The sequence below is a fragment of the Pseudophryne corroboree genome, chromosome 1 (genome assembly GCF_028390025.1).
Source record: "Pseudophryne corroboree isolate aPseCor3 chromosome 1, aPseCor3.hap2, whole genome shotgun sequence".
NCBI classification, from domain to species: Eukaryota; Metazoa; Chordata; class Amphibia; order Anura; family Myobatrachidae; genus Pseudophryne; species Pseudophryne corroboree.
This window is the reverse complement of record NC_086444.1, coordinates 901,654,381-901,679,732: the sequence shown is the minus strand read 5'-3', so window position 1 is coordinate 901,679,732 and position 25,352 is coordinate 901,654,381. Positions and strand designations below refer to the sequence as shown.

Genomic DNA, 25,352 nt, shown 5'->3' with positions numbered 1-25,352 from the left:
GGAAAATTTTAATGCCTGCCTAGTAGGATGTCTGGCTCAACATATTGAGCGGCCGATTGATAATTGTGTATAGCTTACCTATTCAACCGCATGGTCGGCACGATGGCCAGTCATACCCTTTGTCTTTCAAGTGTATACCCCACCTTACGTATTCATTAAGTCATTTGATACTGATCTTACATGTTACATATTCTTTTAATCTGTTTACTTCTGAGGGTTTTCTCCCATTTTCGTGGTTGCACTCCAATATCAATATCACTATTTTGTCTTACGTCCTAGAGGATGCTGGGGACTCCAAAAGGACCATGGGGTATAGACGGGATCCGCAGGAGCTTGGGCACACTGAAAAGACTTTTACTGGGTGTGAACTGGCTCCTCCCTCTATGCCCCTCCTCCAGACCTCAGTTAGACTTTGTGCCCAGGACTGACTGGACACTCACTAGAGGAGCTCTCCTGAGTTTCTCTAGAAAAGACTTTTGTTAGGTTTTTTATTTTCAGGGAGACCTGCTGGCTACAGGCTCCCTGCAGCGAGGGACTGAGGGGAGAGAAGTCAGACCTACTTCTACTTAGTTTAAGGGCTCTGCTTCTTAGGCTACTGGACACCATTAGCTCCAGAGGGTTCGATAACTTGGTGCGCCTAGCTGCTTGTTCCCGGAGCCACGCCGTCACCCCCCTCACAGAAGCCAGAAGAAAGAAGCCGGGTGAGTATGCAGAAGGCAGAAGACTTCAGTGACGGCAGAAGACTTCGGTAACGAGGTACAGCGTAGCGGTAGCGCTGCGCTCCATGCTTCCACACACTTCACCAACGGCACTTACAGGGTGCAGGGCGCTAGGGGGGCGCCCTGGGCAGCAGTTACTGAGGTCTGGGATACCGGCAGAAGGCTTTTCGGTGCCTCGGCACCGTTTTTCAAACCCCTGCCGGCATTTTCAATTTCAAATTTAGTGGGCTGAAGCGCGCCGGGAAGGGGCAGAGCTTAGCCGCGCGGCTCACCAGCGCCATTTTCCCTCATACACGCGGCTGCATGAGACGCTGGCCCGGGACCTCCAAAAGCTCCACTAACAAGTAACGGGGAGCTAATCGGGGGGGGACACACAGTTTTATGGTTCATATTTATTGGTTTTGAAGCAACGCTTTTTACATATATTATTGGGTGTGATATATGGGCGCTGGGGTGTGAACTGGCATACTCCCTCCATGTTCCTCTCTCCAGGCTTCCTTGTGGGCCTGTCCCCTAGCTGACATTGTGTGTGTCGGTGTGTCGATACTCAGTGTCGGCATGTCTGAGGCTGAATGTTACTCCCCGAGGAGGTTACTGGGGGAGCAGATGCGGGTCTGGAATTGGCTCTGTCGGCGCAGCCAACACCTGATTTACTTTCATTGTTAAGTACACTTAATACAAATGTGGCTTCTTTATCAAAGAGGTTAGATAAATCAGAGTCGCAGACACAGGTGTGGAGGAAATCCATGGAGGATGCTTTGTCTCAGGTGCAGACCCCATCGGGGTCGCAAAAGCCGCCGTTTACCCAAGTGGTAGATACTGATACCGACACGGATTCTGATTCCGAGGTCGATTTCACTGAGGCTGCTTTACATCCACGATTAGTTAAGAGTATTCAATACATGATTGTGGCTATGAAAGATGTTTTACGCATTTCTGATGAACCTGCGGTGCAGGAAACAAGGATTTGTTTGTTCAAAGGGAAAAAACCTGAGGTAAAGTTTCCCCCCTCTCATGAAATGAATACTCTTTGTGAAAAGGCTTGGGAGTCGCCGGACAAGAGGTGGCAGATTCCCAAGAGAACTTACATGGCGTATCCTTTCCCCTCTGATGACAGGGAAAAATGGGAGGCGTCTCCGAATGTTGACAAAGCTCTATCTCGTTTGTCTAAGAAGGTGGAGCTTCCGTCTCCAGACACTGCAGCTCTCAAGGATCCGGCGGATCGCAAGCTGGAGACGTCTCTGAAGTCCATTTTCGCTAATACGGGTGCATTGCTCAGACCTGCGGTGGCGTCGGTATGGGTGAGTAGTGCTATAGCTAAATGGGCTGAGAATTTAGCTGCTGATATGGATACCCTTGATAAAGATAATGTTCTTTTGACTCTTGGTTATATCAAGGACGCTGCAGATTACCTGAAGGATGCGACGGGGAATGTTGGTCTCTTGGGATCAAGAGCCAATGCCATGGCGATCTCGGCCAGGAGGGCGCTGTGGATCCATCAATGGAATGCTGATGCCGACTCCAAGAGAGCTATGAAAGCTCTACCCTTCAAAGGTAATGTCTTGTTTGGGGATGGCTTGGCTGACCTGGTCTCTACCGGGACTGCGGGTAAGTCGTCTTTTCTTCCCTATGTTCCCACACAACAGAAAAAGGCACCACATCAGCAGATGCAGTCCTTTCGTCCAAATAAATACAGGCGTGGAAAAGGTTCGTCCTTCCTCGCTTCAAAAGGTAGAGGAAGGGGAAGGAAGTCGCCTGCAGTGTCAGGCGCCCAGGACCAAAAGTCCTCCCCTGCCTCTACCAAGTCCACCGCATGACGCTGGGGCTTCCCTGGGGGAGTCCGGACCAGTGGGGGGCCGTCTGCGGATCTTCAGTCAGGTCTGGATTCAATCAGGCCTGGATCCTTGGGTCCTAGAGATTGTATCTCAGGGATACAAGCTGGAGTTTCAGGAGGTGCCCCCTCACCGGTTTTTCATTTCGGCCTTACCAGTGTCTCTTCCGGACAGGGAGGTGGTGCTGGCAGCAATACAAAAGTTGTGTCAACGGAGGGTCATTGATCCCGTTCCCCCGTCCCAACGGGGGGAGGGGTTCTACTCGAGCCTCTTTGTTGTACCGAAACCGGACGGTTCGGTCAGACCGATTCTGAACCTAAAATCCCTCAATCCATACTTGAAAGTTTTCAAGTTCAAGAAGGAATCTCTTCGAGCTGTGATTCCCAGCATGGAAGGGGGGGATTTTATGACGTCAGTCGACATAAAGGATGCCTACTTACACGTCCCAATATATCCTCCGCATCAAGCCTTCCTCAGGTTTGCGATACCGGATTTTCATTACCAATTTCAGACGTTGCCGTTTGGGCTTTCCACGGCCCCGAGGATTTTCACCAAGGTCATGGCAGAAATGATGGTTCTCCTTCGCAAGCAAGGGGTTACCATTATCCTGTACTTGGACGATTTCCTGATAAAGGCGAGGTCCAAGGAACGGTTGCTGAGAAGTGTAAGTTTGTCACTGTCGGTTCTGCGAAAGCACGGTTGGGTGCTAAATTTGCCAAAATGTCAGTTGATTCCGACCATTCGGCTGCCTTTTCTGGGCATGATTCTGGACACGGAGCTACGGAGAGTGTTTCTTCCGGAAGAAAAAGCTCTGGAACTGCAGACGATGGTCAGGGAACTTCTGAGGCCGACAAGTGTGTCGATTCATCACTGTACTCGGGTTCTGGGGAAAATGGTTGCGGCGTACGAAGTCATTCCATTTGGCAGGTTTCATGCCCGGGTGTTTCAGTGGGACCTGCTGAGCAAATGGTCCGGGTTTCACCTGCACATGCACCGGAAGATAAGTCTATCTCCCAGGGCCAGGATTTCTCTCCTGTGGTGGCTGCAAAGTTCTCACCTCCTAGGAGGGCGCCGGTTCGGTAACCAGGACTGGGTACTACTGGCAACAGATGCAAGTCTCCTAGGCTGGGGCGCAGTCACCCAAGGAAGAAATTTCCAGGGGAAATGGTCGCTCCAGGAAGCTTGTCTCCACATAAATGTGTTCGAGTTAAGAGCCATTTACAACGGCCTGCTACAAGCAAGAAACCTACTTCAGGGTCGTCCTGTCCTCGTACAGTCGGACAACATCACAGCGGTGGCGCATATAAACCGTCAAGGCGGAACAAGGAGCAGGGCGGCGGAGGCCACAAGAATCCTTCGCTGGGCAGAACGTCACGTGAGCGCCCTGTCAGCAGTCTTCCTTCCGGAAGTGGACAACTGGGAAGCAGATTTCCTCAACAGACACGATCTCCATTCGGGAGGTATCAAGAGGTATTTGCAGAGCTGACGAAGCGTTGGGGAATTCCGCTGATCGACATGATGGCGTCCTGCCTCAACAAGAAGCTTCCGAGGTATTGTTCCAGGTCAAGGGACCCCCAAGCCAGTGCAGTGGACGCCCTGGTGACCCCGTGGGTGTTCCAGTCGGTGTATGTGTTCCCTCCAGTTCCTCTCATTCCAAAGGTACTGGGAATCATTCGACGAGCAAGGGTTCAGGCGTTTCTCGTCGTTCCAGATTGGCCAAGAAGGACCTGGTATCCGGATCTTCAGGAATTACTTGTGGAAGATCCTTGGCCGCTTCCTCTAAGAGAGGACCTGTTATTGCAGGGACCATGCGTGTTTCCAGACTTAACGCGGCTGCGTTTGACGGCATGGAAGTTGAGCGCCAAATCTTAGCTCGAAAAGGTATTCCCGGGTAGGTCATTCCCACTCTCCTTAAGGCTAGGAAGGAGGTTACGGCGAAACATTATCACCGTATTTGGAGAAAGTATGTTTCGTGGTGTGAGACTAACACGGCTCCTGCGGAAGAATTCCACTTAGGTCGGTTTCTCCATTTTTTGCAGACAGGCGTCGATGCAGGCCTGAAATTAGGCTCCATCAAAGTGCAGATTTTGGCTTTATCTATTTTCTTTCAAAAAGAATTGGCTGTCCTCCCAGAGGTTCAGACTTTTGTGAAAGGAGTGATGCATATCCATCCTCCGTTTGTGCCCTCTGTGGCACCATGGGATCTTGAGGTGGTCTTGCAGTTTCTTATGTCTTCCTGGTTTGAACCTTTGCGAAAGGTTGAGTTAAAGTTTCTCACTTGGAAGGTAGTTATGCTGTTGGCTCTGGCGTCTGCCAGGCGAGTGTCAGAGTTGGCGGCCTTATCTCGATAAGAGTCCGTACTTGATTTTCCATTCGGATAGGGCGGAATTAAGGACTCGTCAACAGGTTCTGCTGAAGGTGGTTTATTCGTTCCACATTGACCAACCTATTGTAGTACCCGTGGCTACGGATGCTGTGGCAGTTCCAAGTCTCTGGATGTTGTGAGAGCTTTAAAAATCTACGTCGCCAGAACGGCTGTGTCCAGGAAGACAGAGGCGCTGTTTGTCCTGTATGCTTCCAACAAGATTGGTCATCCTGCTTCGAAACAGACTATTGCACGCTGGATTTGTAGTACAATTCAGCAAGCTCATTCTTTGGCTGGCCTACCGGTGCCGAAGTCAGTAAAGGCCCACTCTACCAGGAAGGTGGACTCATCTTGGGCGGCTGCCCGAGGGGTCTCGGCACTTCAGCTTTGCCGAGCAGCTACCTGGTCGGGTTCAAACACTTTTGCTAAGTTTTACAAGTTTGACACCCTAGCTGAGGAGGACCTCATGTTTGCTAAATCGGTGCTGCAGAGTCGTCCGCACTCTCCCGCGCGGTCTGGAGCTTTGGTATAGACCCCATGGTCCTTTTGGAGTCCCCAGCATCCTCTAGGACGTAAGAGAAAATAGGATTTTGGTACCTACTGGTAAATCCTTTTCTCCTAGTTCGTAGAGGATGCTGGGCGCCCATCCCAGTGCGGACTTTTACTTGCAGTGCATTCTTGCGGTTTAAATTAGTTTATACACGGGTTGTGTATTTATTGGTTTCAGCTTGTTGCTGTTGTTAATTCATACTGTTATCTGGTTTACTGTTACTCCAGTTGTACGGTATGTTTGTGGTGTGGGCTGGTATGTTGTAGCCCTTACTTTAAACAAAAATCCTTTCCTCGAAATGTCCGTCTCTCCTGGGCACAGTTCCTATAACTGAGGTCCGGAGGAGGGGCATAGAGGGAGGAGCCAGTTCACACCCAGTTAAAGTCTTTTCAGTGTGCCCAAGCTCCTGCGGATCACGTCTATACCCCATGGTCCTTTTGGAGTCCCCAGCATCCTCTACGGACTAGGAGAAAAGGATTTACCGGTAGGTACTAAAATCTATTTTTTTAATGCATTTATCGCATAAATTATACCTTGTTTTTCTCAGGTCACATTGCGTTTTCCTGAAAATACCATTGGTCTTTTTTGCTCTGTCTAACACACTAAATTCAATTTTTATGTTTTTTTATTGAAATTTCAACCAAGTGAACTAATGTGATTTGTTTTTTATAAACATCACAAATAAATACTTTGGGGCTATCCAATTAGCCCCAATGCGGTGCACTCTTCCCCCGATGCTGGCATTTATCAGGGATTACCTGAAGCATAATCCTCGATAAGTGGCCTCCTGTAGCCGCAATAACACATGGGATCGGGAGCTTATTCTGTATCCCATGTGGTATTGCACGATCGCGGGTCTGTTTTCAGTCAGCCAGTATGGCCTCTAATTGGATACAGCAATAATGACCAGTGGTCAAATATCGCAATATCCAACCATTTTTGATCTGCCAAAAACGGATTGCCTCTAATTGGATACCACCCTTTGTGGTTCTTGCTTAATTCACCATACCAGTATTGCACAGGATTTTATGTGAAGATTTTCATAAGAGGTACTTGAATATGATCATGCATTTTTTTTCCACACAAATTTTTTGCATTTCAGTTAAATGCTTACAATACGTATAAATAATATGTAACTCCTCCAGCCATACTATTTTATTTTATTTTATTTTTACTAGAAAAACTAAGATGTTAAATGAAGGTACCTTTTTTTATTTCACAGGATGCAGCAGATTTGGGTTATAGTTTTTAAAGGGGAGATGTACTGTATCAAATCTTTGAGAGAGATAAAGATTCTAGCTCATTTATCTTGCACATTCTATAAAATGACAGAGGCTGTTTAGGCAACCTCTTTATCATTCTCAAAGGCTTTATATATCTGTTCCTAATGGGGCACAAATTTGGGGGTAAAATGTTTCCTATCGTCCTAGTTGATTGAGCGACAAAACAATATGTCCCAAGTGCTTGCAGGACTGAAACTAGGATTTTTGTCACCCAGGGCAAGGCAGAAGTTTGAGCTGGGCCCCAGGTTCAGCAGTCGGCACACAGAGGGTTAGTGTGTGACTCACTGGACCATACTGCTGGCAGAATGTGTGCTGTCAGAGATGCAGGGAGAGGGAGGGCGTAGACTTTACTGCTCAGAGGTCATGGAGTGATAGCCAGCATATGTGAAGTACAGCTCTGGCAGTGCATACAGACCATGCATGGCCTGAGGGACTCTGGGGTTCAGTGATAATATGCCCAACTGCCATGTCTAAGCTTGGTCATGTCTCTGTGCCCCCTCAAATCCAGGACCTGGTGCCCCTCCCTTCCCCCAGTCATGGCCCTGCTATAAGCTCATTGTCTGGGACAAGTGGCAGCTCAAGAGTTGGGGCTGTAGCACTCTCCAGTATTCAAATAGGGGAGCTACACCAACTGCCAGTGCTGTTTGGCAGCATTTGGAGTGGCAGTTGGTGTCTTCGAGTTTTACCACAATGATGAGCTCTATGAGAGTTTTGGTACTGAACATTTTTCTGTGAGGAGGCTATGCTTTACGTTAAGATGGGATGAAGGAAATGGAAACAGTAAATGTTGAAGGTTTACATGGGTGAAGCCGGGCACATCAGCTAGTCTGTTTAATAAAAGAATGTAATTACCAGACAATAGCTGCTTAGGAATCTCATCATTTGAACGAGCAGATCTTTCATTCAAATTTGGGTACCCTCATGTGTACGGATGTAATTATGCGGGTGGTAAGGCACAATTTGCTCACCTACCCATATACAAAAAATGTATTGTATTTGCAATCAGCATATTATTTTGAAAGAAGAGAATCCACTCTTTTCATCAACAGTTCTCTCACGTGTTTATGCATCCTACACCATCTTCGGAAAACTTTTCCATAGTTCCAGGGCATCACAGGTGATCACCAGACAGTAAGTAGTAAGGGGCCCCATCATTTGGAAGAGGAGATCCCCGTCTCTCCATACCCTACAACTGTACCTTTTTGGCCGGTACAGTACCGTTTTTTTATGGTCTGTATCGGCCAAAAAGGGCTTTGTACCGATTTTTTACTCACTAAATCTCCATAGAAAGTATAGGAAAGGTGTCCACGCCTCCTTTCCTAATTTGTACCTTTAATAAGCCTTGGATGGAGATAGAGTCGACGGAGATAAAGAACCAGCCAATTAGCTCCTATCTGCCATCTTACAGGCTGTGTTTGAAAAATTACAGGATCCGTTTGGCTGGTACTTTATCTCTGTCCACTTTATCTCCATCCAAGGCTTAATAAATAGACCCCATAGTTTGAAAGAGGGGATTGCCAGTTTTCCTCTGCAGCGAAGGGTTTAAATGGCACCTGTGCTATTTTTATAGCTGTGTTATATAGTGATATATAGGGGCATCGAGATGTGTGGGTATGCGGGTTAGTGTTCGTCAGTGCAATAAAGGCAGCACCACACACCCATATGAACAGTATGTGTGTGTTTGTGGTTCCTCTTTTTTTATATTGTAGCAATGGCTTTGTTTAGTCTGATTGTGTTGCTAATGGCTTGTATTTTTTTTTTCCAATTGAATTTCCTACATGTTTAAATTTAGAATACATACATGGCACAGAGAATTGATTCCAGAAGTCATGACTCTTTGTTGTTAGTGGGAACCTGACTTAAGTTAAGAATCAACAAAGCTCACACTACAAAACTGTTGGCAAGCAATATATTAGCATCCTTTTTAAATAAAGTATACAGAAAATTCAAATATTCATTTTTACTGGTATTATATGGCATTTTCCTAAAGCATTTATCCACTCATTGAGGTCATTTAGAGTTGGATGCATTTGCATCCAAACATAGTTTTTAAAAGAGCGCATTTATTTGTCTTATGATACATGCAACTCAAGAAACACCTGCACAAGTATACATTTAAAGCGTATCAAGATATGTTTTAATGGTGTCTTGATTTGGTGGCATAAACAAGATGCCATTTAGCATCATCATCAACTTGATTACATTGAATCATTTTTTTAAACAAGCCTTTCATCATAATCAACTTTCTGATAAGTTTTTTTTCAATATTATTAATTAAGATAATTGCAAAGATTAATTTATTCCCTCTGATCATTTTGAACCCTTAGAACAAAGCGAATATGAAGCCTTCTTCAGTTGGATCGCAGGTGCGGACCGATCTCATTTTCCCAATATTAGTGGCTGTGTGCATGTGTCTAACTGACAGGCAGAGGCATTCACATGGCAATCGGGGTGGCAACACAGCATTGCAAGGGCATGGTGGCGGGAGCGCAGGCGGTTCAAGCCATTTTCGGGCCGCTGCGATGGGAAACATATCTGACCAATGCATGCCTTTGCAGCCTGGCTGTGCAGGCAGGGGTCAGTCCTAGTTTGCCGCAACTTGCAATTTAATTGTGATGCATTCGAAATTAGATTGTGAATGCAGCTCTGGATGGCCCTTAGCATGCTGGGGGGCCTTGTCCTGTCCTGGGTGGCCCCCAGCATGGTTGTCCATGTTTCCCTTTGCAGCGGCCGGGTGTTACTTCACACGGCCTCCCCGAAAATGGCCCGGACCCACATGCGTTCCCGCCGTTTCACCCCCGCAACACCATGTCTCCGCCCCTGATCGCCAAGCGAATGCCTCTGCCTGTCAATCAGGCAGAGGTGTTTGCATCAGTTCGATGTAATCGCATTTCCCGTTTTGCACACGTGCAGAATGAGCTCTGTTCACACACAAAGCCCCAAAAATTGGGAAAAAGCGATCGGATCGCACCTGCTATTCAAGTTGAAGAAGGCTCTATATTCGCTTTGTTCTAAGGGTTCAAAATTATCAAATTAACTGCTTCAGTGGTGAGCATGGAAATCTTACGGGCTAGCCAGCGCTGACAGCGCTACCCAAGAAGATTTCTGGGCATACTACCTCCTGATTTCCTGGGGACAGCCATGCAGCGTTCACGCCATCAGGGAATCCGCATACTCCATTATGGAGTTAAGCCCGCTCTCGGACTCCTCTTGGCTGGATGGCGGGCTTAGCTGTATAATGGCTTATGCTGACTCCCGGGCGCCACAAGGCAGCCAGGAATCAGCGCTGGGGCTGGCGATCCCCGTCACTCGCCCCACCTGCACCTCCTCCCCCGCTCCCACGCCAGTTTCAATTGGAAACTCATCACTGAAGGGGTTAAGGGAATAAATGAATCTTTGCAATTATCTTTTGCAGAACACAAAACAAGAAATATTTTATACAATTAGTTTTGTTAAAGCAATGTTCCTTTTTCTTTTCTTTTTTTCTTTATATGACAGGAATATGATTTTTTTTATATATATGAGTTCACATTTGTTGACAGGAGAAAATGACACTGCAAATGCACTTTTTCTCTAAATCAAGCAAGTAGAACTGAAACTGTGTAAGTGATTAATAATGAGCAAGGACTACAATAATTTTAAGGCTTTGGAATAAATATTATATTGCTTAAATAGGGAACACTTTGCCACGTTACAATGTGACCAGGGTATTAGGCTGCCAATTAATGGTAAGATGAGCTCATGTCCTATCCTGAGGCAACATATTCCAGCAGGCATGGCCACAGTTCCCAATTACTCTGGTTGCAGTGCTTTATTTGCTATATGTCCTTTAATTTCATTAAAAGTTACTTAAAATGTCATTAATTGGTCTATATAATTATTAATTAATTTAAATACAGAGCCTCAAGTCTATGGTGTGTTTCCCAATAAAATGAAATAAAATACAAAATGTAAATATTGTATAGACATTGAACCAGTTATTGGTAATGGTAATATAGGGTTTCCCAAGCATTGTGTTATTTCATTAAAATTGCAATGTACTTTGTTGCCTTAGTAAATATGCAAGTGCAGAGAAAGGCTTTACACCAGATAGTAAGTCTGTTTCTGTGTAAAAAAGTGTGTAATAAACACATTTTTATTTGCTAGCATTTGTATTTACTTGGCATAATGATTTTACTAGAATCTAACCTAGTCTTGTATTTTTGGGGAGATCTTAAGATTATTAATAATATTTATTTTCTGATAGTTTAACTAACAATGCGGATTGCAGTGTATTTCTAAATTACAATTGAGTTTTTATATATATTATTTTCAGACTGCAGTCTAAACCTAATTTAAATAAAATGTCTTTCTCTAATAGATCAAAAATATTTAACACTCAGGGGTAAATTTACTAAAGGACGATTTTTGGTCGATTTTCCATTGTCTTTTGCAAATCGGAGACTGAAGTTAGTGTACACCTGACATAAAACTGACCATAAAAACGACTTTAGAACAAGTTTGAACATTGGACCGACAATTGATACTTTTTCATAGACGCTGTAGAAACTGGAGATTTAAAAACTAAGTTAAAAAATGACCAATCAATAGACTTTTAACTAACAGGTGTGTTTGACTTCTAAACAAGCTTTTATTGGCCAAAACTTCATTATAATGCCTATAAAAAGGGACCAAAGCATGTGGTGGACTATGGCTGTAGTAAAAGTAGCATTAGAAGGCTATGGTATGCTCTGCACTTTCCTGAGGTATGCATATCACCGCCTGACTGAGAGGACGCTAGAGCCTGTATCAGAGGAACAACAGCAGCTTATTGAGGTACCTTAGAGCCTACGCAGGCCTAATGTAGATTCTTCCGTGTGTGGTTAAATCTTAATGCATCATCTGCTAGCAAGGTCATACAGATGATCCACCTCAATTGTTCCAACATAATGATGCTGTATGACCTTGTTGAGACTCAATATGAGCTAGCTAGACAATGCACAGTCACGTGCTGTATTAGGCCTGCACAAGCTGTTTTGAGTTCTGAATTATTTTGCAACTCGCTCCTTTCAGTCAGTTTCTGGTAAAGTGCTAGACTACTTTTAACAGGTACTTCACACAGGTCATGGGAGCCCTCACCACCCTCAGTAAGACCTACAATACATCTGCTTTTCGTAGCCAGGAGTCACAGTGGCATGAACTAAGGGTAACCTTCTATAGTCACGCAGACGTGCCTTATGTCCAAGGAGCCATAGACTGCTCACACATTGATATATGTCAATTTTATGTTTGTAAGTGTTTTTTTTTCAACACTGGATAAAATCTATGGCTGTTGTTCCTGTTATTCCCTCTGAGGTGCTTATTGTCTGTTTTTGTGGTAGGTTTTGGCCAATAGGAAAGCAGTATCCGGTTTTAGGTCAGCTTTTGATCCATGGCCCTCATTCCGAGTTGTTCGCTCGCAAGCTGCTTTTAGCAGCATTGCACACGCTAAGCCGCCGCCTACTGGGAGTGAATCTTAGCTTAGCAGAATTGCGAACGAAAGATTCTCAAAATTGCGAATAGAAATTTCTAAGCAGTTTCTGAGTAGCTCGACACTTACTCTGCCACTGCGATCAGTTCAGTCAGTTTCGTTCCTGGTTTGACGTCACAAACACACCCAGCGTTCGCCCAGACACTCCCCCGTTTCTCCAGCCACTCCCGCGTTTTTCCCAGAAACTGCAGCGTTTTTTCACACACTCCCATAAAATGGCCAGTTTCCGCCCAGAAACACCCACTTCCTGTCAATCACACTACGATCACCAGAACGAAGAAAAAACCTCGTAATGCCGTGAGTAAAATACCAAACTTCTTAGCAAATTTACTTGGCGCAGCCGCAGTGCGAACATTGCGCATGCGCAGTTTGCGGAAAATCGCTGCGATGCGAAGAAAAATAACGAGCGAACAACTCGGAATGAGGGCCCATGTTAGGTCAAAACCGATAAACTTTATAACACCAAAATCAGCCAATATCCACATCGATTTACACATAACACTTAAAACCGACAGACAGTAAATTTTTGACACACAAACACGACGTCATCAAATTTATGTTGGTCGATTGTGATCAATTTACAAATCAACCAGAAAGAGACCTTTAGTAAATTTAACCCTCAGTGTGTTTAATGTCTCTTTAATAACAAGGCTGAAATCCAATACACATTTCCTTGTACTTTTATTTTGGTGAATTCTAGTCATTTGTATGCATAGCTTCCTACTCAAGTAAACCTGTTAATCAGATATATGCATTATCATAGTCAGAAAATATGCATAGACTACAAAACTACTCAAATAATGGTAAGCCTTATTAACCCTTATATTTGCAAGTTATTATTCATTAAGGTTTTTAACCACCACAAAATTAGCAAGGTAGTTGAATAGGAAAACTGTATCACATCTACATGTCCATTTATAAAGTTTATGTTTGCAGTATGAAAAATTATAATTGATTTAAAGGTTCAATAAATACATTTGTTTTTAAGGGACATCATTAGTCACCTTATTCTGAGACACAGCTATTAAAATGGTGGCATAAGTGGGTTTGGGTTTTTTTTGTGTTACAGATGCTGCTTCAAAGCATTTGTTGCTATCAGATAGAACATATCTGTACTCGTTTTTCTACCGTTTTCTACATTCATAAATTAGCTTTTTGATCTGCAACTTTGAACTATAGTTCACCATTTGCCTCTTCTTTTTTCCAAATTAGCATCTTGGTTTATATGAAGTTTATCCTATTTATAGTGTAATCTTTTATTCAGTGATGTTTTGGGGTGTATTCAGAAAAACAACATCTATTCCAGTAAATGACACACAGAGGAATCTCCAGCAATTAATACTTGCAGTGTGAGAAAAGTCACATTTTTAATTATCATCAAACACTCATTTTGCAGGTTCATGAGGTCTATGAGTGTCAGGATTGTGACAAGAAATTTATTTCAGCTAACCAGCTTAGACGGCATATGATAACTCATTCAGGTAAAACTTCCCCCGCTGTGTGCATGCAGTGCTGTGACAAGAGCACTTGGGTGTTGTGTATGTATTACTGATTAGGAGCCCTGGGGAATCTTATTTCAGTGTATTTTTGTGCATAAGAAATTCATATTTTGGAAAGTTTTCTTTGAATTCTTTGAATTCCACATGTTATCCATAAAATGCATTGCACATCTTCCAGTGTATAATCTTGAAACAAGCTTCTTTGAAGTCATTCTCTTTTGATTTAAGCTAGTTAATGCGATGTCGGTTTGGAAAGATTATTGTAAAGAATGTGGCAATGTCTCGTTTCTGCATCCGTTATGAACCATCACGTTGGATAGGGCATTAGATGTTTTTTTTATTTGGTTAATCTTAATTGGACTGACTTGAATGGAGCAGTCTCTAAGGAAAGGACTCTGTTTGCCTTTCATCTTCTACCTCCTCTCCAATGAACAACAGATTAAATGTCCCCAATCATTTTCTGCAGAGAAGCGTCCCTACACCTGTGAGGTTTGCTGTAAGTCCTTCAAACGTCTTGATCAAGTGACCGCACACAAAATAATACACAGCGAGGACAAACCTTACCAGTGCAAGCTCTGTGGAAAGGGATTTGCCCACAGAAACGTTTACAAGAATCACAAGAAGGTAAACGACTAACACTGAACATTAAACCGTTTACACAGTACAGGTTGAGTCTCCCTTATCCAAAATGCTTGGGACCAGAGGTATTTTGGATATGGGATTTTTCCGTATTTTGGAATAATTGCATACCATAATGAGATATCATGGTGATGGGACCTAAATCTAAGCACAGAATGCATTTATGTTACATATACACCTTATACACACAGCCTGAATGTAATTTTAGCCAATATTTTTTATAACTTTGTGCATTAAACAAAGTGTTCACACAATTCACACAATACATTTATGTTTCATATACACCTTATACACACAGCCTGAAGGTAATTTAATACAATATTTTTAATAACTTTGTGTATTAAACAAAGTTTGTGTACATTGAGCCATCAAAAAACAAAGGTTTCACTATCTCACTCTCACTCAAAAAAGTCCGTATTTCGGAATATTCCGTATTTCGGAATATTTGGATATGGGATACTCAACCTGTATAGAGGAAGGTAATTAATCAAGTGCTGTATAACATATGGGGCTTTCTTAAAATAGTTACATGTATGGGCACGTTATCTGTCATATATAGTATGTATTGGATATCTTTACAATATACAGGTAAAATCTGAAATAATATACATTGTAATGATATTTTTTTTAAACTTTGTGGCCAGCTATAGTTTACATACATGGGCTGCATACATATGACATAACACATACAATACATTAATCATTTTTACTTTTATTACTGTTTTGTTTAGCAATTTGCATATTTAGAAATAAATGAATACAAGGATTTCTATGCATCTGTTTTTAGTTTTTCCTGTTTGCAGAAGATTATAGTCTATTGTTTGACGCACATACTGTTAGTAAGAACATTGCACAGATGTTTACACTGAATATTCACTTTATTGCTTTACTCTTCTCAACTTGGCATCTGAATCTGCATAATAGAAAGTCATTTGAATATACCACAAGAAAAGCATTCCCAATCCTTAATGTGAATTTGTTTGAAATGTTAAATGTTTTCATTATTAAGAGTGTGATTATACAAACAGGCCCCAGTCAGTAGAACAGTTATATAATAAAACTGCATTGTTTGTTCAAGTAGTTAGTTAATGTTATGTTATTAGATAAATATTTGACTTATTTAACCATTTAATTACTTTTTAGCTCTTAACATTGGATCATTTTGTGGCTTGCATCTTCTGACTAACCAAGAATAACTTATTTTCTAGGATACCAGAGTGAATTTTCTTATGCTTTTTTATGACAGAGCTTACTTTTGTAACAATTTTAAACACACACATACCTACATACATACATATATATATATATATATATATATATATATGCAGGTATGTGCGGCACTCACGGCGACTTTCAATAAGCATACTTTAGACAGCAAGAAGTTAGCTAACCTCTTGCTGTCTAAAGTCTGCTTATTGAAAGTCGCCGTGAGTGCCGCACATACCTGCCTATCTATTGAAACTTCCACATGCGGGCACCCGGTGCGTTATTAGGAGCTAATGGGAGAGCCGGCACCTGCTGAGTTTTGTGTGTGTGTGTGTGTGTGTGTGTATATATATATATATATATATATATATATATATATACTTGGACAGAGGCTCGGCACTCCCAGAGACATATAGAGCCTGGTCCGGTGCCCTCAAACCTGCATAGCAGCAGTGTATAGAAGTCCTCCAAAGCGGCACTCAGGACACAATTACACTAACAACGAAGTGGATATCCACTTCATTGTTAGTGTGATTGTGTCCTGAGTGCCGCTTTGGAGGACTTCTCTATATATATATATATATATATATATATATATATAGTGTTCCTAATTTTACATTGTTTTATGTTTTTATTATAATTTCACTGTACGTCAAAATAGACACCGGGGGTTAGAGGCAGTACAAATATTTTTCTTTATCTACAGTAGTTGTTTGCTGTAACTAGAGTTGACATACAGTACCAACTCTAGTTACATCGGAAGCAGTTCACTTTGTGTTTTACTATGTGAGCTAATAAAGGTTGTCCTAGATCCAATAACTTTCTCACTTGCAGGAGAACGCTCAGTGATCACATGGCCTCCACTAAGCTACACTGTACAGTACATGATAATTGTCAGGAGTGGACTATGCTTAAAGAAGAGCTTTAGACAATTTCTTCCCTATTTCCATTTACTGAAATAACTACAATTTTTATTTCCCACTGTAGTTCTTCATAACTCACAACTGTCCAGGAGATATTCACATTGGTGATAGTACCTATTGCTGTGGTATTCTTGAGTGATGTCCTAGAGAGTGTGGCTTGTGGCAAATTTGAAGAAAGGGTGATTAGGTGGAACAGTAACTTCTTGGTCAGCTACATTGACATTCATCTTTAAATTGAAAAAAACAAAACAAAAACTTAATAATGACCCTGGGGCAGATACTATGTGTATACATGTCAGTTAAGCTGATACAAGATTCATGATGATGATGATAATAATGATAATAATAATAATAATTGTCACTAAAAATATTAGAAAATGAAGAAGTGAAATTGCAATACAGTACACTTATGCTTCAATAGACAAATTAGAATTCAAACCAACAATTACAGAAGGGAAAATTACTGTTTCTCATCCTTCTAATGTGGCAACCAAACCACCTGTAACGCTTCCCAGAGGGCAAGAGAAAAAAGACTGAGTGACAATCCCTAATTATCTTATTAGCCTTAGCTGCACTCTTATTAAATATCTCCTCCAACTTAGGCAGGGGTTGACCAGTAATCCTCTCAGCAGATTTAAGTACCCTACAGAATGTGCTGCGATCAACACATTTAGTATTGCCATACCACACCGCAGCAGTAGAAATTAACTAGAACTGTTTTTTGCAAACCCGCTGCCCGAAGTCTACGCAAAAAGAAAAGGTGTTGCTGAGCCTTTCCTGCCACAGCATTGATAAGCGAAGACCAAGACAGCTCTTCGGAGAAATTGATTCCTAAGAACTTGATTCCAGAAACCCTTTCCACTTCCTCACCAATGAGTAGAAGCGGATGTACAGGGGTTTTCCTAGACTTCATAAAGTCAATCACAACTTCCTTTGTTTTCTTGTTGTTTAACAGCAAGTTTTTGTTCTCTCCCCATACCACAAGTTGCTTTACTTCCTCCCTATAGCTATCCTCCTATCCTTTAGTAATTAACTCCACAAGTGTAGTGTTATCTGCAAATTTTACCATAACATTTGAATGTGAATGAGACATAAAGTCAGAAGTATACAAACAATATAAAAAGGACTTAAGACACAACCCTGAGGGACCCCTACATTTAATATCAATTCTGATGACAAAACAGGGCCCATTCTAACTGACTGTGGATGGTTCGTTAAGAAGTCCAACAAAACCAATTACAAGTCTATGTGTCATAGCCAATTTTTAAAAGCTTATTAATTAATATAGTTGGCACAACAGTATTGAAGCGGAACTGTAGTCCACAAATAATAGTCTAACATAGGAGTCTCTGTTCTCCAAATGACAGTGAACCCTATGAAGAACCATAAGGGCCGCATCCTCAGTTGACCTATTTTGCATATAGGCAAATTGATAGGGGTTAAACCCCAGGAAATATCGCCCTTTAAATGATTTAAAACAACCCTTTCAAACACTTCATAACCAATGAAGTAAGAGCAATCGGTCGAAAAATTATTCAGACCGATTACTACAGACGACTTTGGAATAGAAACAATAGTGGTTGTTTTAAAACAATGTGAACAATACATTGTACCAAGGATAAATTAAACATTTTTGTAAAAATCCCTGCTAATTGGTCGACACATACACGTAAAACCTTTCCCGGAATACAATCCGGACCCGAGGCCTTCCTGGAATTAGTCTTCCTAAGCATAAGCCTGACCTCAGATTCCAACAAAGTCAAAGGATCATTTGATAGGGAATCACCAATTTTCATAATAGGAGACATATTTCTGTCCTCAAACCTAGCATAAAAGTTACTAAACTCTGCAGAAGGGTTACTTAACCTATAAGCAGTTGAGTCCTTACAGTCAGTTAGGCACTTAATCCCTTTCCACATAGACCTTGCATCTCCAGATTCCTTAAACTGACTCAATTTTTTGCGAGAAGCTACTTTAGCCAAATGGATATCCTTTTTTAGATTTACACGGGCAATTTTATAAGCTACTTTATCCTTGGATCTAAATGCCCTATCCCTAATTCTCAACAGGGAACGGACCTCACAATTCATTCATGGCTTATCATTTGGGAATGTGCGAGCCACCTTCCTCGTGGTAACACTTTCTATACAATGTCTAAGAAACAATAAAACCGTAGAGGCTAAAAAATCTACATTAATATTCGAATCCACTGTTGCGTCTTCCAGATACAAATCCCAGTTAGTACATTAAAAACAACCCTGCAAACTCAATAAAGCCCCCTCAGGCCAAACCATTACCTCCCCCGTAACAGGTTTCTTCCTTCTTACTACTGGAAGGTATTTAGAGAGCATAAAGAGTGAACAATGGGGGTAATTCCAAGTTGATCGCAGCAGGAAATTTTTTAGCAGTTGGGCAAAACCATGTGCACTGCAGGTGTGGCAGATATAACATTTGCAGAGAGAGTTAGATTTGGGTGGGTTATTTTATTTCTGTGCAGGGTAAATACTGGCTGCTTTATTTTTACACTGCAAATTAGATTGCAGATTGAACACACCACACCCAAATCTAACTCTTTCTGCACATGTTATATCTGCCTCCCCTGCAGTGCACATGGTTTTGCCCAATTGCTAACAGAATTCCTGCTGCGATCAACTTGGAATTACCCCCAATGATCAGACTTCCCAATGTGAGGGCACAGAATGGTCTTATAGGCATCCTTAATGTTTGTAAAATTTGGTCAAGTGTATTAATACTCCGAGTCGGCACCTTTACATTCTGTACAAACTTGGGGAAGACTGATTCCAGGTTTGCCTGATTAAAGTCTCCACCAACAATAAGAGCACAGTCCGGGTGGCAAGTAAGCTGATGTGAAAGGCTATCGTATGTCCAGTGCTATGCTGATGTTAGCTTGAGGACGCATATAAACCACAGCTACAAGGACCACGGAAAACTCCCTAGGCAGATAAAATGGCCTGCACCTTAATAACATAAATTCCAAGTCCAGGGAGCAACAGTTCTCAATTAAAACCGCAACCAAACTCCATTTATTATGGGTATAAATGCAGAGTCCACTGCCTTTTTCTTCCCAGAGTTCTATCGACTCTAAACAGGGACCTCCCAGGCAGGGCCGGATTAAGCCCTTGGGGGGCCCAGGGCACCCAAGACAGGGGGCCCCCCACCAGCAACCACCCCCCGCAGGGGCAAAAGCAGGATTCGGAAGGGGGTTTCCTTTGATGCACGCACGTGTACGTGTGTGTGTGTGTGTATATATATATATATATATATATATATAGATAGATTATTTTGAAGTGGGGGTATGCAAAAGTCAAGGACACAATTATGCGCGCGCCGGGGGTGCGGTCACACAAAAGGGGGCATGACCAGTGTAGTAGAACCCCTTAAACTATCTAGTACTGGTGCCCCTTTCACCTTATAGCACACGGTACGAGCTGAAATTCACATTATAGCACACTGAATGAGCCGAAATTCACATTGTAGCACACTAAATGAGCCGAAATTCACAGTGTAGCACACTGAATGAGCCGAAATTCACATTGTAGCACACTGAATGAGCCGAAATTCACATTGTAGCACACTGAATGAGCCGAAATTCACATTGTAGCACACTGAATGAGCCGAAATTCACATTGTAGCACACTGAATGAGCCGAAATTCACATTGTAGCACACTGAATGAGCCGAAATTCACATTGTAGCACACTGAATGAGCCGAAATTCACATTGTAGCACACTGAATGAGCCGAAATTCACATTACAGCACAATGAATGAGCCAAAACTCACATTACAGCACACTGAATGAGCCGAAATTCACATTGTAGCACACTGAATGAGCCGAAATTCACATTGTAGCACAATGAATGAGCCAAAACTCACATTACAGCACACTGAATGATCCGACAGTCACATTATAGCACACTGAATGAGCCGAAATTCACATTGTAGCACACTGAATGAGCCGAAATTCACATTGTAGCACACTGAATGAGCTGAAATTCACATTGTAGCACACTGAATGAGCCGACAGTCACATTATAGCACACTGAATGAGCCGAAATTCACATTGTAGCACACTGAATGATCCGAAATTGTGACAGCAGGGAAAGAGAGCATGACGACAGGGAGAGAGAGAGCGTGACGACAGGGAGAGAGAGAGAGTGACGACAGGGAGAGAGAGTAATGACGGAGAGAGAGTGACGACAGTGACAGCTGGGAGAGAGAGAGTGACAGTAGGGACAGGGACGGTAACGACAGGGAGAGAGGTGACAGCAGGGGAACATTACCACATTTGTTGCGGGTGAGCGGCGGGTGGCTGGCGGTGGTGAACGGTGGGCGGCTGGCTGCGGTGAGTGGCTGGCGGCAGCGGGCGGCTGTGAGCTAGTACAGCGCTCTACACAGCTGCTGGCCGCCGCGCAGGGACGTGGAGCAACGTGCAGCAGGATGGCCACTTCCTTCGCCTCCTGATGCACTTTAATTGCCTCATTTCGTGTACCGCCCCACTTCGACCATTGTGTGTGTATATAAATATATATATATATATATGTATACACTCCAAAAGTATGTCACTCAGCGGGCTTCTTAATCACATATCACAAACGCCAGCTAGTTCAGCAACGTTTCGGGTTTTATTTTCCCCGTTGTCAAACAGCACATATACGACAAAAGGGTAAATAAAACCCGAAATGTTGCTGAACTAGCTGGCGTTTGTGATATGTGATTAAGAAGTCCGCTGAGTGCCATACTATTGGAGGTTATGTGAAGGCAGTGTAAAGAGAACCACGGCTGCTGATTAAGGAGAGGGAGTACCGGCCAATCGATTTGTAAATTTATATATATATATATATACACGTTACATAGAACTCATACCCCCACATACACACAAATACATAACATACACATAAAACACATACACACACATAGAAAATATACACATATACATACTGTATACACTAATAGAACATATATACACATACATACAGTATACACATATAGAGCACAAACTGTGCACACACTTACACGGAAGCCCGCCCTGAGGAAAGGGGTGAGGACTGAGGATGCCACAGCCAGGAGATATTGGCCCTCATTCCGAGTTGTTCGCTCGGTAATTTTCTTCACATCGCAGCGATTTTCCGCTAATTGCGCATGCGCAATGTTCGCGCTGCAACTGCTCCAAGTAAATTTGCTAAGAAGTTAGGTATTTTACTCACGGCATTACGAGGTTTTTTCTTCGTTCTGGTGATCAGAGTGTGATTGACAGGAAGTGGGTGTTTCTGGGCGGAAACTGGCCGTTTTATGGTGTGTGAAAAAACGCTGTCGTTTCTGGGAAAAACGCGGGAGTGGCTGAAGAAACGGGGGAGTGTCTGGGCGAACGCTGGGTGTGTTTGTGACGTCAAACCAGGAACGACAAGCACTGAACTGATCGCACTGGAAGAGTAAGTCTCGAGCTACTCAGAAACTGCACAGAAAAATCGTTTCGCAATATTGCGAATACTTCGTTCGCAATTCTGCTAAGCTAAGATACACTCCCCTTGGGCGGCGGCTTAGCGTGTGTACTGCTGCGAAAAGCGGCTAGCGAGCGAACAACTCGGAATGAGGGCCATTGCTGGGTGCCAGGGACACAGTTCACCATTAGGCCCCGCCCCCACGGCAAAAATGCCGCTATTTGCGGGTTGCCGGGAAGGGGGCGGAGCCAATATGACATGAATCTATAACAATTATCTCATATTAGCTCCTCCCCCTCTGCTCCGACCCCCGAATCGCGGTATACAGCTACAAGGGGGCGGGGCTCCGAAAGCCTGCCGTAGGGCCGGACAGCGGGCATTGAAAACAAAAAACATTTGGGCCACCCCTCTATTCTCTCCCCCCCCCCCCCCCCCCCCCCCCTCTCCAGCCCAGCACAGCACAATGCCAGCCAACGGCAAAGTCGGGTTCAAGGCTCCACGCTGCAGCAGGGAGGAGAAGACTCCCGGCTGCTGGGGAGGGAGGATTCCGAGCTGCCAGCGGGTGTGTGATGTCCCGCTCGCGGCTGTTTCATGTGGCTCCCTCCCCACTCCTCACGGGTCAGCGGCTGATACAGGGCAGAGGGAACAGCAGCACCAGAGCGGTGCAGAGCAGCTTTGGCTGGGGGGCCTTAATGCCCTTGGCACCCCCCTTAATCCGGCTCTGCTCCCAGGTAATTCAAAGGAGCATACTGGATCATTCACCCCTAACCAAGTCTCAGTGAATACCAACACTGAGCAGTTATTAAGTGACTGGTTGCAGGCAATTTTCAGCCTAATCTCATCCATTTTGTTGGTCGGTGATCTTACATCTGCTAAGAACACACTAGGCAGAGAGGGGTTAAAAGGCTGATACCTCATGAGGATCATCAACAGAAGACCTTGCCAAATTAGATAATAGTATTACAAATTATAATAATAATTTGTAATACTACTAATAATATTTTTTAAAAACCAGCATGCTTTCCCCCCTCCCTCCCAAAGTATTGCAAAATCAGTGCTCATAGCCATAGCTGTAAGCAGCATTTTTGGGGAGACAAATAGCTTGAGGTCACCCCAAAACTGTGCTACCATCACTAGGCTGTAACACTGGCTTGGCTGCTGACACCAAACCTGTGTGGTCCTCCCTGTCATAATGTCACTGACCTCTAGCCTATTTCACGTCGGGTTCTCTGCAAAAAATAAAAATATGTGCACTTTCCCCCTCATAAACAGATAGCTCTGTGCTAAAGTACTAGCACTTCTCCCAACATTCATGTGTAGCGGGTGTTGTGATAATAAGTTAGTAAAGATAAATAATTTAATTTTTCTGTTAGTGCACTATTGATTCCAGCAACCTGGCAACCACAAACTAACTGTGGCTCATCGAACTACAGCTACCAGTATACCCATGCTGACACTTGTAAAACGACAAGAGCCAGCATGCCTTGGATCCAAGACTGACTGTGGCCTGTTGTTTATCTACAAATAATTACCCTTACACCATCTAAATTAATAATTTATTTAAAAAAAAATGTCCACACATTCCCTTGTTAACTTCTTTATCGCTCTTCTAAATCCAGATAGGATCCTCTTCTTTCTTACAGCTTGAAATACATGTGGGGGAAAAAAAACTACAGTATGGACAATGTCCTAATGCTCCTTATAAAGTTTTAAAGCTACCGACAGCCACGGCAGCCTGTCCGCTTCTAGGCCCTCATTCCGAGTTGATTGATCGCTGCCGTTTTTCGCAGCGTTCAAGTGAAAATGCGGCAATTCTGTGCATGCGAATGCTACGTAGCGCGCATGCGCTAAGTACTTTCACACAAAACTTTGTCGTTTTACCCAAGCTCGAGCGGCGTTTTTCAGTCGCTCGAGTGTTCGTAGTATGATTGACAGGAAGTGGGTGTTTCTGGGCGGCAACTCTGCGTTTTCAGGGAGTGTGCTAAAAACCGCAGGCGTGCCAGGCAAAAACGCAACAGTGGCTGGAGAAACGGGGGAGTGGCTGGCCGAACGCAGGGCATGTTTGTGACGTCAAACCAGGAACTAAACAGACTGCAGTCATCGCAAGATGGGAGTAGGTCTGGAGCTACTCAGAAACGGCATGAAATTTTTCCTGTGCAGTTCTGCTAATCTTTCGTTCGCACTTCTGCTAAGCTAAGATACACTCCCAGAGGGAGGCGGCCTAGTGTTTGCACTGCTGCTAAAGCAGCTAGCGAGCGATCAACTCGGAATGAGGGCCCTAATCAGTAGCAGAGCAGCTTTTCTCTGATTGGTCTGAGCATGGGAAAGCCCCTTCTGTATTGGTTAGTAGTTGCAGTACCCGGAGCCACACTTTTTTTTCTTTTCATATTATATATTTTTTTTCTATAGTACATGAAAACACCAATATAATCCTCAATATGATGACAATGATCGTCATTGTTAGGTTTAACATACTATCCCTTTAAACAGGGACGCTGATGGATTGCACAGGTTCTGTAGCTGCTTAAAACCAACAGAAATGCATGTTGGAAGTCAGCCAACCACAGAACCTGTATAATTCATTAGTATTAAGGGATCGTATGGCAAGCCTAGGCATGGTGATAAGCATTTACATGCAATTTTGTGTATATGTGAGTCAGCATTCTCGTGTAATTGCATGGGGTTTTTTTGTGAATGCATTTGCGTTTACGTTTTTTTTGTCTTTGAGAGTTTACAAAGTTGAGTGCCCAGTTAAGTTTATCGAACTAGGATGTATTTATAAACATACTGTACTTTCATAATATCAAATGGAGTCCAGATTTCAGCTGGAAATTCATTTGTTTCACCTAATCAGTGTGAAAAATGTTTTAGGAATTTTCCTAGGTGAGATGTCATAGGTAATATGAAATATAGAAACCTATCTGTAGCCTGTGAAAGCACCCAGACATTGATAGATTCATGTCTCAGACACACAACATTTCCCACCTTGGAAGAATATGCCATAGCCGGAGTTCATACAAGGATAGTTGAGAATAAGCCAGCAAAATATAATGAGCGACTGATTAACATCAATAACTTAGGCTACTTGTGGTTTTTACCGTTAGAAACCACTTTTTTTTTTTAAATTTAGATACAGTATGCTCACCAGACTGCTGCACCCAGCTGCTCTAGAAAGAGGTTATGTTGCTTATTACTGAGGTATAGATTAGACAGGGCTGGCAGAGCAGTTAAGATGCTGGCTGAGTAATTACACAGAATAAGAGCAGATCATAAAGCACCCAGGTAAGAATAGTTTAATGTTCTGCAACAGGCAATGCTTATACAGTGTGTCTACCATAGGCAAATATGTATAATGTTACTGAGCTTTG

General features: G+C 43.1%; 1 protein-coding gene across 1 annotated transcript in view; it reads left to right on the top strand.

Annotated features, from left to right (window-relative positions):
- Positions 1 to 25,352, top strand: part of PRDM5 (PR/SET domain 5) — a 528,834-nt gene that overhangs the window by 302,920 nt on the left and 200,562 nt on the right. Inside the window, exons 9-10 of the mRNA XM_063920243.1 lie at positions 13,655 to 13,739; positions 14,224 to 14,381. Coding sequence (XP_063776313.1) covers positions 13,655 to 13,739; positions 14,224 to 14,381 — 243 coding nt within the window. The remainder of the gene's footprint in view (positions 1 to 13,654; positions 13,740 to 14,223; positions 14,382 to 25,352) is intronic.